General features: G+C 41.1%; 1 protein-coding gene across 1 annotated transcript in view; it reads left to right on the plus strand.

Annotated features, from left to right (window-relative positions):
• The window catches only part of VOPP1 (VOPP1 WW domain binding protein), a 123,446-nt gene extending 111,180 nt beyond the window's left edge, over nt 1-12,266 (plus strand). The window contains exon 5 of the mRNA XM_040433139.1: nt 11,665-12,266. Within this exon, the coding sequence (XP_040289073.1) occupies nt 11,665-11,837 (173 nt within the window). The 3' untranslated portion in view covers nt 11,838-12,266. The remainder of the gene's footprint in view (nt 1-11,664) is intronic.
• The last annotated feature ends 7,385 nt before the right edge of the window (nt 12,267-19,651 follow it).

Consider the following 19,651-nt stretch of genomic DNA (forward strand, 5'->3'; position numbering starts at 1 on the left):
TAGATCACTTAGACTCCCATAGACTGCAATAAATTACCGTTGCAACCTATGGGAAATTCACTATGTTCCTATGGAGCCCTGCCACACAGGAACTTCGCTGTGGCAGGTCTTGGAGCAGCCATAAGGTCCAAGGCTGCCGTAGCAACCGAATTTCTCCCTGGTTGCAATTGACCACGGCATCTGAGGGGTTACAACGTCCATGATCAGTGTTATTGTTGATCACTGACTCTGCTCCCTTGTGTCTACTGTGTAAAACAGCAGAAACCTGGCGAATATGGCACCTGCTGAGCTCCTGAGCGGGCGCCATCTTTAACCCCTTCACGCATTATCACATACACGTGGGAGAATGTGGTGCCTTACCGCATTTCCACATGCATGCACGTGATGGGATCGGGCGGGTGCAGGAGCTATTACTGATAGCCCAGCCCCTGCTGCATCCTTTTGCATCCTTTTACATGCCGCAGTCAGCGCTGACCGCGGCATGTGCAGGGTTTACAGAGGGATGGGGCTCCCTCTGACTCCATCAGCCCCCCGCGCAGCGCTGGCAGGGGGCAGATGGTTGCCATGCAGCCCCGATGCCTTACACAGGCATCGGAGCCTGCCAGCTACAGAAGCCCAGGAGACCCAGCCTGGGTCTCCTAGGCAACTGTCAGCAGTTTACTGTGTAAGACGCTGATAGTTCAATTCAGCAAAATACATAATGTATTGTACTGAATTGAAACAGGGATCAAATCCTGAGAACGTGAAGTCCAACAGTGGGACAAATATAAAAAGTAAAAAAAGTGAAAGTGTTTTTTTTATAATAAAAAAATTTAAGTTTCAAAAGAAGAAAACAAAAGCGTCCTTTTCCCAAAATAAAGTAAAAAAAAAATAGGGAAAATAAGAAAAGTAGACATATTAGGTATTGACGCGTCCGTATCGACCGGCTCTATAAAAATATCACATGACCTAATCCCTCAGGTGAACACTTTTAAAAGAATTAAATAAAAATTGTGCTAAAATTTATAATTTTTTGTCACCTTACATCACTAAAAGTGCAACACCAAGCGATCAAAAAGGCATATGCCCCCCAGAATAGTACAATCTAACTGTCACCTCATCCCGAAAAAAAATTAGCCCCTACCCGTAAGACAATTGCCCAAAAAATAAAAACACTATAGCTCTCAAACATGTTTCAAAAATGTTTTATTGTGTTAAATGTAAAAATAAATAAAAAAAGTTGACATATTAGGTATCGCCGCGTCCGTAACAACATGCTCTAAAAAAATACTACATGACCTAACTCCTCAGGTGAACATCGTAAAAAAATAAAAATAAAAACGGTGTCAAAAAAGCAATTTTTTATCACCTTACATCACAAAAAGCGTAATGGCAAGTAATCAAAAAGTCATATGCACCCCAAAATTGTGCCAATCAAACCATCATCTCATCCCACAAAAAAGATACCCCACTTAAGAGAATCGACCATTTTTTTGTCACCTTACATCACTAAAAGTGCAACACCAAGCGATCAAAAAAGCGTATGACCCCCAGGATAGTACCAATATAACCGTCACGTCATCCCTCAAAAAATTTACTTTACCTAAGACAATCGCCCAAAAAAAAAAACTATGACTCTCAGACTATGGAGACACTAAAACATGATTGTTTTTGTTTCAAAAATGATATTATTGTGTAAAACTTACATAAATACTAAAATATACATATTAGGTATTGCCACGTCCGTAACGACCTGCTCTATAAAAATATCACATGAACACTTTAAAAAAACACTGTAAAAAAAAAGCAATTTTTTTGTCACCTTACATCACAAAAAGTGTAATACCAAGCGATAAAAAAGTCATACGCACCCCAAAATCATACCAATCAATGATCTCATCCCGCAAAAAATGGACAATCGCCAAAAAAAACCCAAAAAACTATGGCTCTCAGAATATGGAGACGCTAAAACATGATTTTTTTTTGTTTTAAAAATGGTACCAATCAAACCGTCATCTCATACCCAAAAAAATGAGCACCTACATAGTCGCCCAAAAAAAAACTATGGGTTTCAGAATATGGAGACACTAAAAAATCATTTTTTTCAAAAATGCTTTATTGTGTAAAACTGAAACAAACAACCAAAAAAAGTAGTCATATTGGGTATTGCCGCGTCTGTAACAACCTGCTCTATAATAATACCACATGATCTAACCTGTCTGATGAACATTGTAAATAACACAAAATAAAAACGGTGCCAAAACTCCTTTTTTTTTTTTGTTACCTTGCCTCAGAAAAAGTGTAATATAGAGCAACCAAATATCATATGTACCCTAAAATAGTACCAACAAAACTGCCACCTTATCCTGTAGTTTCCAAAATGAGGTCATTTTTGGGGGAGTTTCTACTCTAGGGGTGCATCAGGTGGTCTTCAAATGGGACATGGCAACTTAAAATTATCCCAGTGAAATCTGTCTTTCAAAAACGATATGGCATTCCTTTCCTTCTGTGCCCTGCCGTGTGCCCGTACAGCAGTTTAAGACCACATATGGGGTGTTTCTGTAAACTACAGGGCAATAAATATTGAGTTTTGTTTGGCTGTTAACCCTTGCTTTGTTACTGGAAAAAATTGATTAGAATGGAAAATCAGCCAAAAAAGTGAAATTCTGAAATTTCATCTACATTTTCCTTTAATTCTTGTGGAACACCTAAAGGGTTAACAAAGTTTGTAAAATCAGTTTTGTGTAGTTTCTAAAATGTGGTGATTTATGGGTGGTTTCTAATATGTAAGCCCCACAAAGTGACTTCATAACTGAACTAGTCCTGAAAAAATGTGGTTTTGGAAATGTTCTTAAAAATTTTAAGATTTGCTTCTAAACTTCTACGCCTTCTAACGTCCCAAAAAAAAAAATGTAATTTTAAAAATGATACAAACATGAAGTAGACATATGCGGAATGTAAAGTAATAACTATTTTTGGAGGTATTACTATCTATTAAAAAAGTAGAGAAATTAAAATTTGGAAATATTTCCACATTTGTTTTTGTTTTTTTATAAAAATGAAATATTTTGACTCAATTTTGCCACTGTCATGAAGTACAATATGTGACAAGAAAACAATCTCAGAATTGCCTGCATAAGTAAATGGGTTATTACCACATAACATGACACATGTCAGATTTGCAAACTTAGGCTGCACCCTGAAGGTGAAAAATGGCTGTGTCCTGAAGGGGTTAAAGGCCCAACATCTGTCGTACATATATGGCAGATGTCAGGAAGAGATTAAATTGTGGATTAATAACAAGACATTCTTTTTAGAATTTTGAGTTTCTCAAACCCTGAATCAGTAAAGCATCCCTGCACCATCTCAGCACCACCACCATGTTTTACAGTTGATATGATGTTCTTATGGTGGAATGCAGTGTCAGCTTTACATTAGATGAAACAGGACCCCAATCATCAAAAAGCCTTGATGTCTCCCTTGATGTGACTTCCCGGATGAGCTGTCAGAGACAGTTTGGCAGGCCGGCCACTTCTGTTTCATTTGGAGATAATAGTGTTCTTTCTGGTTGGCTGAAATCTCAGAGACCTATGTGCTGAAAATCCCCATGAAATCCACACCAAAAACGCATAAAAAATGCACATAAAGCTGCACTATTTGGTGCATTTTTTTGTGTGGTTTTTAAGCATTTTTGGTGTGGATTTTCCACAGATCTCACCTGTCCATTGAAAAGGGTCGAACCTACAAAAAAAAAACCTCCACAACAATTTTAAAATCTGTACAGCAGGTCAATCTTCACACCTAAGAAAAAAGCTAAGTTTACAGAAGATTGGTCTAATCTCATACACTTTGCTGGTACTGTATTACGCTGCGGTTTTTCTGCATGAAAATCAGAACGGAAAAACAGCACGTAATATGCATCGTGTGCAGGCTCCCTTAGTACACCTTTCTAGACAGGTGTATTTCAAGGGGTTGTATTGGATTAGAAAAACATGGCTGCCTTCTTCAAAAACTCCACAGGTTGTGTGTGGTATTGCAGCTCAGCATCTCGCACTTCAATGGAGCTGAGCTGCAATACCACACACAAGCCCGAAAGAAAGCCGCCATAGAAGCTGTTTCTGGAACTCCGGCCACCCCGGGCTGCCTCTTATGATCTCCTCCATAAAATTGAAAGGGAACCTGTCATCAACTTTATGCTGACCTCACTGAGCGCAGCCTAAAATAGTGACAGAAATGCTGATTTCAGCGGTGTGTCACTCATGAGCTAAAAGTGGTTGCTGAGAACCAGCATCATAATCACTGCAGCCCGGGCCTGGAAAAGAGTCACATCTACCTGAGAAGAGTCATGGTTATTCATAATCTCCTGCTCTCACCCATCTGCTGATGATTGGCAGTTCTCTCCTAGAGAGAAAGGGAGAAAACTAGGTAGAAGCCTGTCAATTATCAGCAGGAGGACAGGGAGAGCAAGAATTCATGAATAACCATGACTCTTCTCAGGTGGCCGGGACTCTTTTCCAGGCCCAGTCTGCAATGATTGTGATGTTGGTTCTCGGCAACCACTTAGGGCTTGTCCACATCAATGTTATGGATTCCGTTTTTGTTTTCCATTATAACGGAAAATAACGGAATCAATAAGACGGAAGTCAAAACGGAAGCCTTTAAAAGGCATTCCGTTTTGCTTTTCGTCATAATAGAAGTCTATGGGAATCATAACAGATCTGTCTGGTTCCCGTTATGCAAGACGGAAAAAAAAGTCCTTTGTTTTCCGTCTTGTATAACGGGAACCAGACGGATCCGTTATGATTCCCATAGACTTCTATTATGACGGATCAAAACGGTATGCCTCTTAAAGGCTTCCATTTTGACTTCCGTCTGATGGATTCCGTTATTTTCCGTTATAACGGAAAACAAAAACAGAATCCATAACGCTGATCTGAACCCGCCCTTACTTTTACATTTTAAATGACAGACCGCTGAAATCAACCCGCCTGTCTACTTTATTCTGCCTTTAGTATAGACAGCATAAAGTTGATGACAGGTTTCCTTTAACCCCTTAAGGACTCAGTCCTATTTCACCTTAAGGACTTGGCCATTTTTTACAAAACTGACCAGTGTCACTTTAAGTGCTGATAACTTTAAAACGCTTTGACTTACCCAGGCCGTTCTGAGATTGTTTTTTCGTCACATATTGCACTTCATGACACTGCTAAAATTGGGTCAAAAAAGTAAAAAAAAAATTTGCATAAAAAAACTAAATTTTTTGAAAAATTAGCATATTTCAAAGTTTCAGTTTCTCTACTTCTGTAATACATAGTAATACCCCCCAAAATTGTGATGACTTTACATTCCCCATATGTCTACTTCATGTTTGTATCATTTTGGGAATGATATTTTATTTATTGGGGATGTTACATAGCTTTGAAGTTTAGAAGCAAATTTTGAAATTTTTCTGAAATTTTCCAAATCCCACTTTTTATGGACCAGTTCAGGTTTGAAGTCACTTTGTGAGGCTTACATAATAGAAACCATCCAAAAATGACCCCATTCTAGAAACTACACCCCTCAAGGTATTCAAAACTGTTTTTACAAACTTTGTTAACCCTTTAGGACTTCCACAAGACTTCATGGCAAATGAACATAACATTTAAGAATTTCAATTTTTTGGAAAATTTTCCAATATAATCAATTTTTCCAGGAGAAAAACAAGGGTTAACTGCCAAACAAAACTCAATATGGGTTGCCCTGATTCTGTAGTTTGCAGAAACACCCCATATGTGGTCCTAAACTACTGTTTGGCCAAACGGGAGGACATAGAAAGAGGGGAACGCCATATGGTTTTTGCAAGGCAGATTTTGCAGGACTGGTTTTGTTTATACCATGTCCCATTTGAAGCCCCCCGTTGCACCCCTAGAATAGAAATTTCAAAAAAGTGACTCCATCTAAGAAAGTACACCCCTCAAGGTATTCAAAACTGGGTTTACAAACTTTGTTAACCCTTTAGGTGTTCCACAAGAGTTAATGGCAGATGGAGAAACTATTTAGAAATTTCTATTTTTTGGAAAATTTTCCATTTTAACCCATTTTTTCCAGTAATAAAGTAAGGGTTAACTGCCAAACAAAACTCAATATGGATTTCCCTGATTCTGTAGTTTTCAAAAACACCCCATATGTGGTCCTAAACTACTGTTTGGCCAAACGGGAGGACATAGAAAGAGGGGAACGCCATATGGTTTTTGCAAGGCAGATTTTGCAGGACTGGTTTTGTTTATACCATGTCCCATTTGAAGCCCCCCGTTGCACCCCTAGAATAGAAATTTCAAAAAAGTGACTCCATCTAAGAAAGTACACCCCTCAAGGTATTCAAAACTGGGTTTACAAACTTTGTTAACCCTTTAGGTGTTCCACAAGAGTTAATGGCAGATGGAGAAACTATTTAGAAATTTCTATTTTTTGGAAAATTTTCCATTTTAACCCATTTTTTCCAGTAATAAAGTAAGGGTTAACTGCCAAACAAAACTCAATATGGATTTCCCTGATTCTGTAGTTTTCAAAAACACCCCATATGTGGTCATAAACTACTGTTTGGCCAAACGGGAGGACATAGAAGGAAGGGAACGCCATATGGGTTTTGGAAGGCAGATTTTGCAGGACTGGTTTTGTTTATACCATGTCCCATTTGAAGCCCCCCGTTGCACCCCTAGAATAGAAATTTCAAAAAAGTAACTCCATCTAAGAAAGTACACCCCTCAAGGTATTCAAAACTGGGTTTACAAACTTTGTTAAACCTTTAGGTGTTCCACAAGAGTTAATGGCAGATGGAGAAACAATTTAGAAATTTCTATTTTTTGGAAAACTTTCCATTTTAACCCATTTTTTCCAGTAATAAAGTAAGGGTTAACTGCCAAACAAAACTCAATATGGGTTGCCCTGATTCTGTAGTTTGCAAAAACACCCCATATGTGGTCCTAAACTACTGTTTGGCCAAACGGGAGGACATAGAAGGAGGGGAACGCCATATGGGTTTTGGAGGGCATATTTTGCAGGACTGGTTTTGTTTATACCATGTCCCATTTGAAGCCCCCCGTTGCACCCCTAGAATAGAAATTTTAAAAAAGTGACTCTATCTAAGAAAGTACACCCCTCAAGGTATTCACAACTGGGTTTACAAACTTTGTTAACCCTTTAGGTGTTCCACAAGAGTTAATGGCAGATGGAGAAACTATTTTGAAATATCTATTTTTTGGAAAATTTTCCATTTTAACCCATTTTTTTCCAGTAATAAAGTAAGAGTTAACTGCCAAACAAAACTCAATATGGGTTGCCCTGATTCTGTAGTTTGCAGAAACACCCGATATGTGGTCGTAAACTACTGTTTGGCTAAACGGCAGGACATAGAAGAAGGGGAACGCCATATGGTTTTTGGAAGGTAGATTTTGATGGACTGGTTTATTTACACCATGTACCCTTTCAAGCCCCCTGATGCACCCCTAGAGTAGAAACTCCATAAAAGTGACCCCCATCTAGGAAACTACGTGATAAGGTGGTTGTTGTTTTGGGACTATTTTAGGGTAAATATGATTTTTGGTTGCTCTATATTAACTTTTTTGAGGCAAGGTAACCAAAAATTAAAATTGTTCCTACATTCGCTATTTAGTTTTGTGGAACACCTAAAGGGTTAACAAAGTTTGTAAAGTAACTTTTAAATACCTTGAGAGGGGTAGTTTCTTAGATGGGGTCACTTTTTTCGAGTTTCTAGTCTAGGCTACATCAGGGGGGGCTTCTAATGGGATATGGTGTCAAAAAACCCAGTCCATCAAAATCTGCCTTCCAGAAACCATATGGAGTTCCCTTCGTTCTATGCCCTACCGTGTGGCTATATAGCCATTTACGACCACATATGGGGTGTTTCTGCAAACTACAGAATCAGGGCAATAAATATTTAGTTTTGTTTGCTTTATTACCGGAAAAAAGGATTCAAATGGAAATTTTGCCAAAAAATGGGTGTTTTGGCACTGTTTTTATTTTATATTTTTAGCGCTGTTCATCCGAGGGGTTTGGTCAAATGTTATTTTTATTGGGCAGATTCTTATGGACGTGGCGATACCTAATATGTCTACATTTTAAAATGTATTTAGATTTTACACTATATTATCATTTTAGGAACCCCCAAAAATTTTTTTGTATCTCTATAGCCTGGGAGCTACAGTTTTTGGTTTTTTTTGTTGGGCGACTATCTAATGTAGGGGCTCATTTTTTGCGGGATGAGATGGCGGTTTTATTGGCACTAATTGGGGGTGCATATGACATTTTGATCGCTCGCTATTACACTTTTTGTGATGTTAGGTGACAAAAAATTTTTTTTTTTACACGTTTTTTTTTTTTAAACGCTGTTCATCCGGGGGGGTTGGGTTACATGTTACTTTTATAGAGAAGATTTTTACGGACGCGGCGATGCCCAATATGTATGGCTCAAGACTTTGGAGACACTAAGCAGGCATCCTCAAACTGTGGCCCTCCAGATGTTGTAAAACTAAAATTCCCACCATGCCCTGCTGATGGCTGTAGGTTGTCTGGGCATGCTGGGAGTTATGGTTTTACAACATCTGGAGGGCCGCAGTTTGAGGATGCCTGCACTAAAACTAATATTTTTTTGGGGAAAAAAAATTGTTTCCGTGTCTCCAAAGTCTGAGAGCCATAGTTTTTTATGTTCTCTAGGGGACTGTTGGGGATTATAAAAATTTAGTACTCCATGGAAGTGTGATACTCCCTGAAGCAATCGATAACGCAGAGGCCCGGATGATCGGGACACGTGTCGCACTGAGTGGTGGTGTCCTTCCGTATCCCCCTCCTGCAACACACTCTGCACTTTTTTTGGGTTTGTCCCTTCTTTCCAGTATGGGGGACCACACCTGGAAAATGTTGGCCAGGGACGATCCGGGCGCCTCCAGTTCCCGAGGTACTCCGGCCTGCTCTTTCCCGGTCCGAAAAGATCAGGTCCTTGAGGACTGCCTCATAGAATTGGAGGAATGTCCCTGTGCTGCCAGCACTTCGGGATAGTACAAAAGAGTTGTACATGGCAACCTGCCTGGGTTTTGCGCATGGCATTATATGGCTTGAGGACTTGATCAGAGAGATCAACTCCTCCCATATACAGATTGTAGTCGACGATACAACGGGCTTGAGGACCGTTGCCGCGGTACCTCGCACAGAGACGGGGGTGGTGCTGTTAACGTGGATTGTGGACAGCATAATGACATCCCTCTTGTCCTTATACCTGACCAGCAACAGGTTTCCACTGGTAAGGGCACGGGTCTCACCCCTGGGGATAGGTACCTGGAGGGGGTAGGCAGGGAGGCCGCGTTGATTGTTCCGCATGGTCCCACAAGCGAACGTGGATCTGGCGGCAAGGGACCTGAAGAAGGGAATGCTAGTATAAAAGTTATCCACGTAAAGGTGGTAACCCTTATCTAGCAGTGGGTACATAAGGTCCCATACGAGTTTCCCGCTAACACCCAGAGTGGGGGGACATTCTGGGGGTTGAATACGGGAATCTCGCCCCTCGTACACACAAAATTTGTAAGTGTACCCTGAGGTACTCTCACAAATTTTGTATAGCTTTGCGCCATACCTCGCCCGCTTAGTGGGACTGTATTGGCGGAAACTGAGTCTCCCCTTGAACGCAACGGGAGACTCATCAACCGCGACCTCCCTTCCAGGTACGTAGGCCTGCTCAAATTTGGGGGGGGGGGACATGCTGCATTCTCGGAATAATGCACACATTTCCGGATGGCCTCAAACCGGGGACGTGTCATGGCCATACTGTAGAGTGGGGTCTGGTAGAGGATGTCCCCACTCCAGTATTGCCTGACACTGGGTTTTTGCACTAGACCCAAAATGTCCTCATCTCGGCTGCACTGACCGGAGTCCAGCCACCGGGTCTACCCAAAAATGAGCCCGGGTGCTGAGCAACGAACTGTTGGGCGTACAGGTTCGTCTGCTCCACCATCAGATTCACAAATGGGTTACTGAAAAAAAAACTAAAAAAGTCCATTTCAGTAAACCCCACTGTGGGAATCTGGATTCCTGGATTGCCAACAAAATCCGGAATCTCGGGCTGAAAATACACTGGGGGACACCAGCTAAGCTCCGGTGGGCTTATTTGGTGGGCCGGGAAACCAGTACGAGCCCCAGGGCCGCTCATACTAGGGTGGGCCACAGGATCCCTAGCATGTGGGGCCCCTGGCTCCGCCTGGCGGCGTCTCCGCCGCCTTGGGGGCTCATCGTCATCAGATGATGATGATGAGAATGCGGATGACAAGAGGAACGTGGGTTCATCCTCATCCTCACTGGGGCTCTCGGAGTCGGAGGCAATCTGGGCGTATGCCTCCTCAATCTGGGCAAGTGGCAGGGGGGTCTAGGGTCTGAAAGCTGAAACAAAAAAAGTTTAGAATAAAGGTGCTTTTTTTTTCCTAACTAACTTTTCCCTTCTATCCCTGCCTAACGGTGCCTCTCCCTCACTGACCCTAACCTACCTGGAGGGCGATTAGGGGGGACTCAGGAGCGTGGTGAGGACGGTGCTGCAGGGTGCTCGTGCAGAACAGGAAGAGGAGGGGAGAGAGGAGCGCAGGAAGTTTGAATCTCGCGCCTCTCTCCCCTGCACCAATCAGCACCCTGGACAGCAGGCATCAGCACCACGGCCAGCACCGCCTCTCCAAATCTTCGTACTGCGATTGGTGGTGTAATCACGCCACCGATCGCAGTCTTTTTCCGGTTCATCGGGTCACCGGAGACCCGAATGGACCGGAAACGCAGCAAGCCGGCATCCTGTTCGGATTAACCCCCGCGGCGCCGCAATCGCGATTTAAACCTGAGTCCTTAAGGATTCGGGAAATAGGGCGTACCGGTACTCCCTAAGTCCTTAAGGGGTTAAAGATAATATTCTGGCTATGACGAAATGAAGATTAGTCTTTTCACATTTCTGTGAATGCTTCCATTTTTGGGTTACATCAGAGTAAGAGAAACTCTTCATTGGAAAAACAGAGTGTTGGATCTGTCAAATGATGGACACCAATGATGCCCTCGAGCGGAAATGTGAACAGAGCCTTAGGCTACTTTCACACTAGCATTTTAGTTTTACGGTATTGAGATTTGTCATAGGGGCTCAATACCGGAAAAAACGCTTCAGATTTGTCCCTATTCATTGTCAATGGGGACAAAACTGAACTGAACAGAACGGAATGCTCCAAAATGCATTCCGTTCCGTTCCCATACTGGAGAGCAAACCGCAACATGTTGTAGTTTGCTTTCCGTCCTGGGATGCGGAGCAAGACAGATCCGTCATGACCCCCAATGCAAGTCAATGGGGACGGATCCGTTTTCTCTGACACACTCTGACACAATAGAAAACGGATCCGTCCCCCATTGACTTTCAATGGAGTTCATGACGGATCCGTCTTGGTAATGTTAAAGATAATACAACCTGATCCGTTCATAATGGATGCAGATGGTTGTATTATCAGTAACGGAAGCGTTTTTGCTGAACCCTGCCGGATCCAGTAAAAACTCTAGTGTGAAAGTAGCCTTAGTGAAACTCAAGATAGCCACTAACATATATAAAACGTGTCCACTGCCTGGACTTCAAAAAACATTGATTGGTCATCTGATGTGTTGACTTTTCTATTTCAGGACCTCAGCAGCCAGGAATGCCATATTATTCTGATCCAGGGGGAAACCTAGCCACACCTTCATTTCACATGCAGCCAAACTCCCCTCAAGGAAACCCAGCTTTCCCACCTCCCCCATCCTACTACAACACACCTCCACCACCCTACGAGCAAGTGGTGAAATCTTGCAAATGAAGCAATTTTTGCACTTGGCAATGTTTTTCTTATATCTGACTTTTTACAAATTCACGATGATGAGGACGCTCCCTTGGCGTGACGATTGCTCTCTTGGTATGAATCATTGGAAGATCAGGTCTGTTCAGAGGGAAACGCTCTTCTTGGAACTGGATTGAAGTCATGACATTTTTTCAGAATTGCAGTTTATGTTCCCCTCTCGGCACTAGCATGGGGTTTGATGGATAAATGCACTTCTCCATTGCTGGAAAGGCAGTTTTTCCGTTAATTTATTTCTTTTCTACGCGTTCCTAGTACTGTATTGTAGCTCTTTCATTGTATCTATGCTGGTAGCGTACACTACATATCGTTGCCTAGTTTGCCTATTACTCTTCAGAGTGCTAGCAGATTTCGCAGTATCTACAATAAAAGGCATGCTGTTCATGGAAACTATGTCGGATAATTTGTGTTTTTCATCAAAATGTAAGAAATAATATAAAAAAACAAAAATGCGACCAGACAATAGACAAGAAGGCAAGAAGGTCAAAAACATGCTGTGATGGTGCACATGGAATGGGGGAGGTCTCTTATGTGGGACATTTTACAAAAATGCTTTAACTTAATTAATCTCTAAATTATTTCATTGGGATACACCTTCAGGGTAAGGCCACATGTGCGGTTGGAAGAAAAGTAAGTGAACCCTATGCAGTTACTTGGTTTTAGACATTGTTTAATAAGAAAATTTGGTCCGCTTCTTATCTAAGACACATTTACAGACACACAATCTAACGAAACTAATAACAGAAACAATTGCGCCATTTACGTCTTTTATTGAGCACCTTGAGCAAGCATACACATTGTAGGGAGAAAAAGTAAGGGAACGCATGAATTTAATAACCTGCAGATCCCCCTTTAGCAGTAATCACCTCCACAAATGTTTCCTGTAGTTGTAAAAGTTGCAAATAAGATTTCAACAACATTAAAGGCTTTTTTTTTATTTTCGCATTGTACTTATTTTGAGCTAAAAAATTTTTTTTCCAATTGCTCTTTATTAACAATATGGAATCCTTTTTGGTGTACATAGCTGCCATGCTCTACTAGCTGCCTGTGGATTTTCTGTCTTTGACGTCATCTGGGGAGCTGTCTGGCTCCTTATCTCTGCTCTCTGACATTATAAACACTCATTAAATCTCAATCCTTACCTTACTGATAATGGAGCTTAAATAAGTGTTTATGACCTCTTAGTGGTTTAGAGATAAGAGTTGTTAGATGACCAAATTGAAAGTACGAGTCACACAGCTAAAAGAACCGTTAACCCTTTGTGCCAGAACTGCTCAATATTTTTAATAAAGGCCAATTGAAAATATGTTTTTTTAGCCAAAAATGAGTAAAATTCAATCATAAACAAAAATTGGCCCCAAAAGTGTACAAAGCCTTTAAGGAGAAATTTTGGGCCATTCCTAATTGTAAACATTTTTCAGTTCATCAATATTTGCGGGATATCTTGCATACACAGATCACTTTGGGTCATGCCAGAGCATTTCCATAAGGGTTAAGATCAGAACTCTGACTTGGCCATTCCAAGACACAAATAGTTTTCTTCAAATGACTTATGTGTGTGCTTTGGGTTATTGTCTTGTTGTATCACTCTTCTCTTTAGTTTGAGGTCATGGACTGCTGTCCTTACATTCTCCTTAAAAATGTTTTGATATACCTTAGAAGTCATTGTTCCCTCAATGACTGCAAGATGCCCAGACCTGGAGACTGCAAAGTAGTCCCAAACCATGCTTCATAGTTGGGAATGGGATGAGAATTTTCTTTTGGTGTGCAGTGTTCTTTTTTCGCCTAACATTTGCCAGCCTCACTTACAGGGAAAATTTCACATGATTACGCTAAAAATGAAAATCATAAGACATATAGTACATGACAGTATTTTTCTAAGAGAGCCAGAACCAGCCCTGTACCTCACGTGGATCCAGAGATCGACCCATTCACTTCTCCAATTTCTCTGCTAGATTTTCTTCAGGTTGGCAGCTCAGGGGGCGTGTCCTCTCTGCTGCAGTGCTCCCCCTGTATCGGTCACAGTTTACAGAAGCAGATCACTCTGTATCAGTGCCCTGTCTATTGGCAGTTGAAGGATGAAAGCGACCATGTGTAACCTGCTGGTGCAGCTCAGTAACAGGATGTACACCTAATTATACCGACTGAACTACATTATATTGAAGTAAAGGGAATCTCTCTTAAATAGAGCATTTTTGTAACTGACAGTAATATACAAACATAGGGGGAGATTTATCAAACTGGTGTAAAGTAGAACTGGCTTAGTTGCCCATTTCAACCAATCAGATTCCACCTTTCATTTTCCAAAGGAGCTGTGAAAAATAAAAGGTGGCATCTGATTGGTTGTTACAGTTCTACTTTACACCAGTTTGATAAATCTCCCCCATAGTTTTTCATACTGAATATTAACATTAATATTAAAATTTTAATTGAACTTGGGCCTGAAGTAAATATATTTGTCGCACAACTAAAGGTGACTGAAGTGCATTTTAACCCCTTAGTGACATAATGTTAGCCTTAAAGACCAGTAAGAATTTTTCCTTTGTGTTCCGGCGGTCATAATTTTTTCTTTTTTTTTCTTCAGCTTAGCTATATGAGATCTTGACATTTGCGGGACAAGTTTTTTTTTAAAATTATTTTGGAGTACCTATAGTGTATTAAATAACTTTTATAATTATATGTCTATGGCGTTTTCTGTGTGATATAAATAAGGGTACTTTCACACTTACGGCAGGATGAATCCGACAGGCTATTCACCCTGTCGGATCTGTCCTTCCGCTATTTCGCTGGGCCGCCGGACCGCCGCTCCCTCCCCATTGACTATAATGGGGACGGGGCGGAGCTCCGGTGCAGTACGGCAGTGCACGGCGAAAGGCCGCCGGACTAAGAGTCCTGCATGTCCGACTTTTTAGTCCGGCGGCCTCTCACCGTGAACTGCCGTACTGTGCCGGAGCTCTGCCCCGTCTCCATTATAGTCAATGGGGACGGAGCGGCGGTCCGGCGGCATGGCGAAATAGCGGAAGGACGGATCCGACAGGGTGATAAGCCTGTCGGATCCGTCCTGCCGCAAGTGTGAAAGGGTACCTAACATGATAAAGTTATTCTGTGGGTCATTACAATAATGATGATTCCAAATTTATATACGGTAGTTTTTATTATGTTATACTACTTGCATAATAAAAACATAGTTTTTTTAATAAAATAATCAGGTTTTATGCCACTGCATTCCAAGCGCCAATTTTTATTTTTCTGATGACATAACTGTGTGAGGACTAATATATTAGATGTCTACCAGAGCTGTTGCCCGTGCAATGAATGCTCATTTCTCTATCATAAGCCTCCAAAGGCGTTTCAGAGAATTTGGCAGTACATGCAAGCGGCCTCACAACCGCCTACTACATGTAACCACACTAGCCCAGGACCTCCACATCCAGCATGTTCACCTCCATGATCCTCTGAAACCAGCCACCAGCTGCAGCAACAATCAGTTTGCATAACCAAAGAATTTATGCACAAACTTCCAGAAACCCTCTCAGGGAAGCTCATCTGCATGTTCGTCGTCCTCATCGAAGTATGGACCTGACTGCAGTTCGTTGTCGTAACCGACTTGAGTGGGCAAATGCTCACATTCGATGGTGTCTGGCACGTTAGAGAGGCGTTCTGTTCACGGATGAGTCCCAGCTTTCACTGTTCAGGGCAGATGGCAGACAGCGTGTGTGGCGTCGTGTGGGTGAGCAGTTTGCTGATGTCAATGTTGTGGATCGAGTGGGCCATGGTGGCGGTGGGGTTATGGTATGGGCAGGCGTATGTTATGGACAACGAACACAGGTGCATTTTATTGATGGCATTTTGAATGCACAGAGATACCGTGATGAGATCCTTAGGCCCATTGTTGTGCCATTCATCCACCATCACCTCATGTTGCAGCATGATAATGCATGGCCCCTTATTGCAAGGATCTGTACACAATACCTGGAAGCTGAAAACATCCCAGTTCTTGCATGGCCAGCATTCTTACCGGACATGTCACCCATTGAGCATGTTTGGGATGCTCTGGATCGTCGTATACGACAGCGTGTTCCAGTTCCTGCCAATATTCTGCAACTTTGAACAGCTATTGAAGAGGAGTGGACCAACATTCCACAGGCCACAATCAACAACCTGATCAACTGTATGCGACGGAGATGTGTTGCACTGCGTGAGGCAAATGGTGGCCACACCAGATACTGACTGGTTTTCTGCTGACCCCCCCCCCCCCCCCCCCAGTAAGGTAAAACTGTGCACATTTCAGAGTGATCTTTTATTGTGGGCTGTCTAAGGCACACCTGAGCAATAGTCATGCTGTCTAATCAGCACCTTGATATGCCACACCTGTGAGGTGGGATGGATTATCTCGGCAAAGGAGAAGTGCTCACTAACACAGATTTAGACAGATTTGTGAACAATATTTGAGAGTAATGGGTCTTTTGTGTATGTAGAAAATGTTTCAGATATTTGAGTTCAGCTCATGCAAAATAGGAGCAAAACCGAAAGTGTTGCGTTTATATTTTTGGTCAGTGTATATATTAAAAACACAACGCTTGCAAAAATTGTTGCACTCTCAATCCATGGAAAGGGGTAAAGTGGAGTAACATTTCAAGACAGAAGTGTAGGACTGCTTTCATACATTATTTTTTTGCAGACTAGTGTTTTTTATTGTCTTTCTGGCTTCTTTTAAAAACACGCATGCATGTTTTTTTTAGGCGTTTTCACATCACCTTCACTATAGGGGGAAAAACTCCATGAAAAAAATTCTAATGAGAGAACACAGTTTGCAAAAAAAATCTCCGGAAAAAAACAAAACACCACAAAATCGCAGCAAAAATCACAGGTGGCCCAAAAAATATGTGCTGGTGCTTTTTAGTGGTACAAAAACTGCAGACAAAATTTGTGTGTAGGGACAAATTTATCAAAAATCATGCAACATTTGATAAATTTGGTTAAAATTACAACAGTCACTTGTAATTTAAAAGTTCCTCTTCTGGTAAATGCTCCCTGTGTCAAATAAAAAAAAGACACAAATTACTTGAATAATTAAACAAGAGGAAACTTTATAGATTTGTTAGAAAAACATAAATGTGTCTGGTAATGGGCTGTCCTTGACCTGCCTAATGTCAGCATGGTTTTTCCATTAAAAACTGTGCCAAATATTCAAAAAACTTTGGCAATTAGCAAGGTCTATCCCAATGAAATAAAGGGGGTGATGAGTATCAGCCACTATATGTGGCTTTACTCTTGAAGGGATTGTCAAATTCTTTATAAGTGATGGCCTATCCTCAGGGTAGGACATGAGTATCTGATTATTAGTGGTTTGAAGAATATGTTGTCTGATATGTTTTTAGTCTTTATTAAAGTGTAACTGTCATGTTTTCATAAAAAAAAAATTTTTTTGCATATGTTGCAGCAGCATTATGCATAAAGCAATCTTTAGTTTCTTCACATACCACAGTTTTCCTTGAGTTTTTCCCTTAGTTACGGCTGTTTAAACATTTACAACATGAGGACCTTCTCAAGATGGCTCATCTAAGGCCAAAACTGCTTTCCTTCACTTCCCGTGCACACTTGCTGTAGCCAGTAGCTCCCTGCCAGCCAATCATATTGGATTACTGAGAGACACGCCTCCTCACTCTGAAGCCTAATGCAGGCATGCAGTGTGGAAGACCGCCCCTCTGTCTTCTGTTTATACTAAAAGGAAGACAGACAAGGCCTAGCAATGGTCTTTTAAGAGAGCAGTGGAAAGGGATAGAGGACATTAATGAAAGCTGTTATTATAAGGTAATTACAGATTTTTTGACAATCATTGACAGACTAACTCAGGTATACATGCCTAGCTCTAATAAACTATCAAATAAAAAAAATATGCCAGTTACCCTTTAAATGAAAGTCTTAGTAAACTTTCACTTGTGCAGTTTAAGGCATCAAGCACATAACCCTATTGTGGATTGTACCGATACATAACATGGCACTCATGCATGGACCCATACAGTACAGATGTAGCAAGTGATAACTTGGCTATATAAATTAATTTAATGCTGGGTGAATCTGTCAATTTTGGTGTGGCCTTCCGACTATACCCTAAAGAAAAAACTGACGTCTGGGTTTTCAGTATGCCCCATTCTTTTGTTCTTGAGGAGATAGGCCACCACCAGAGGTGTCTGGCAGTGGCTTACTCCCCTCATACATGTGTATGGATGAATCAGTAGTAATCTGAACTGTGTGGCCAGCTTAACTCATAGAAATAGAGGTGTACATTTCATGCACATTAGCCCCAAAAAATACATACTGCCCCCCAACCATCAAGTGTAATTGAGTGCACTGTGTTCCACCTTTATAGGATCTATATACTTTATACAAGTTGTAATTTTTACAGTAAGAAAACTTGATTTATTCATACCATTTAAGTGCAGCTATCATAAAACAGCATTATAACCCAGTGCACTGGCCTTTTATAGTACATGTGGTCCCCTCTGTGGACCCCTTCAGACACCATGGCTCAAAAGCTGCTCCACTCAAGCAAGACTAGCGCTGAGTTGCATGGAGCCTTAATAGGGCTTCCACAGAAGTCCATAAACCCCATTACCTCCCGAGTGTCCCTCTTTTGGGTGGACAGTCCCTCTTTTTGACCCACGTCCCTCTTTCCCTCTTTGATCCTTAAATGACCCTCTTTTTGACCTGGGGAATTAATGCATAAATGTGCATTAATATATTTACTAAATTGCTCCTTACTAAACTGTATGGTTTCTACCTGTAAATTAGACCATAACTTCATTATTTTGTGCAATTTGGACCTTAAAATATCTATAATCTGATGATTTATGTGCTAATATTTAAATAGATATTGAAGTGCAAGAAAATAAAAAATTTTCCCGGGGGCTCCACATGCTGTAAAAAAATGAAGGAACTTATGCTCACCTAGCCGATCCCCAGCTGCTGCAGTTGTGACGGAGTCAGTAATTATGCTTTTGGCCGAGTTAGAGGAGTGGCCTAGTATGAAAAAAACTGCCGTGATGCGCCGCAAATATTGTCTCTCTTTATGATTTTCAAAAGTTGGGAGGTATGAAACCCTCTACTGTACATCCATATGCCTCCCACTGCAGATGGAGGCATGCAGAAGTATGTACAAAAGTATATACCCCTAGATAGCCCTTATACCAGATGTATATTGAAATTCAGCAGAAAAAAAACCTGGTTTCTCTATATGTAGAATCTATTAACAATGTTATACAACTACAATTATAAAGAGGGTCCATACCCAGTGTACATGTTCTCAGTTCTAAATTATTTTCAATCATAATTTTTGTCTTAATACAAATTGGAGACAGTGTAATGTGATCTACAATGACAAAAATATATTGGGGGTTGACGTTTTCTTCTGTGTAAACATAATTATAAAACAAAAGTCTACAATTGGAAAAAAAATAATTTCTACAATTAATAAAGGTCTATTAACAGATAAAGTAATTGCCTTGCCAAGAGCTTGTTTTGGATTATTTTCTATTCCACTCTTCTAATCGGCTGCATAAAGCTGTGCCTTTAAGTTTCTTCATATATACAGTGCCTTGAAAATGTATTGTGAACTTGTCCACATTGTTTCACGTTACACTACAAACGTAAATGTATTTTATTGGGATTTAATGTGATAGATAGTGTTGGTCGAGCACCAAAGTGCTGGGGTGCTCGAGTAGAACACCTCGGGATGCTCGGGTGCTCTACCGAGCACCCGAGCACAATGGAAG

The sequence above is a fragment of the Bufo bufo genome, chromosome 5 (assembly GCF_905171765.1).
Source record: "Bufo bufo chromosome 5, aBufBuf1.1, whole genome shotgun sequence".
Lineage (NCBI taxonomy): Eukaryota > Metazoa > Chordata > Amphibia > Anura > Bufonidae > Bufo > Bufo bufo.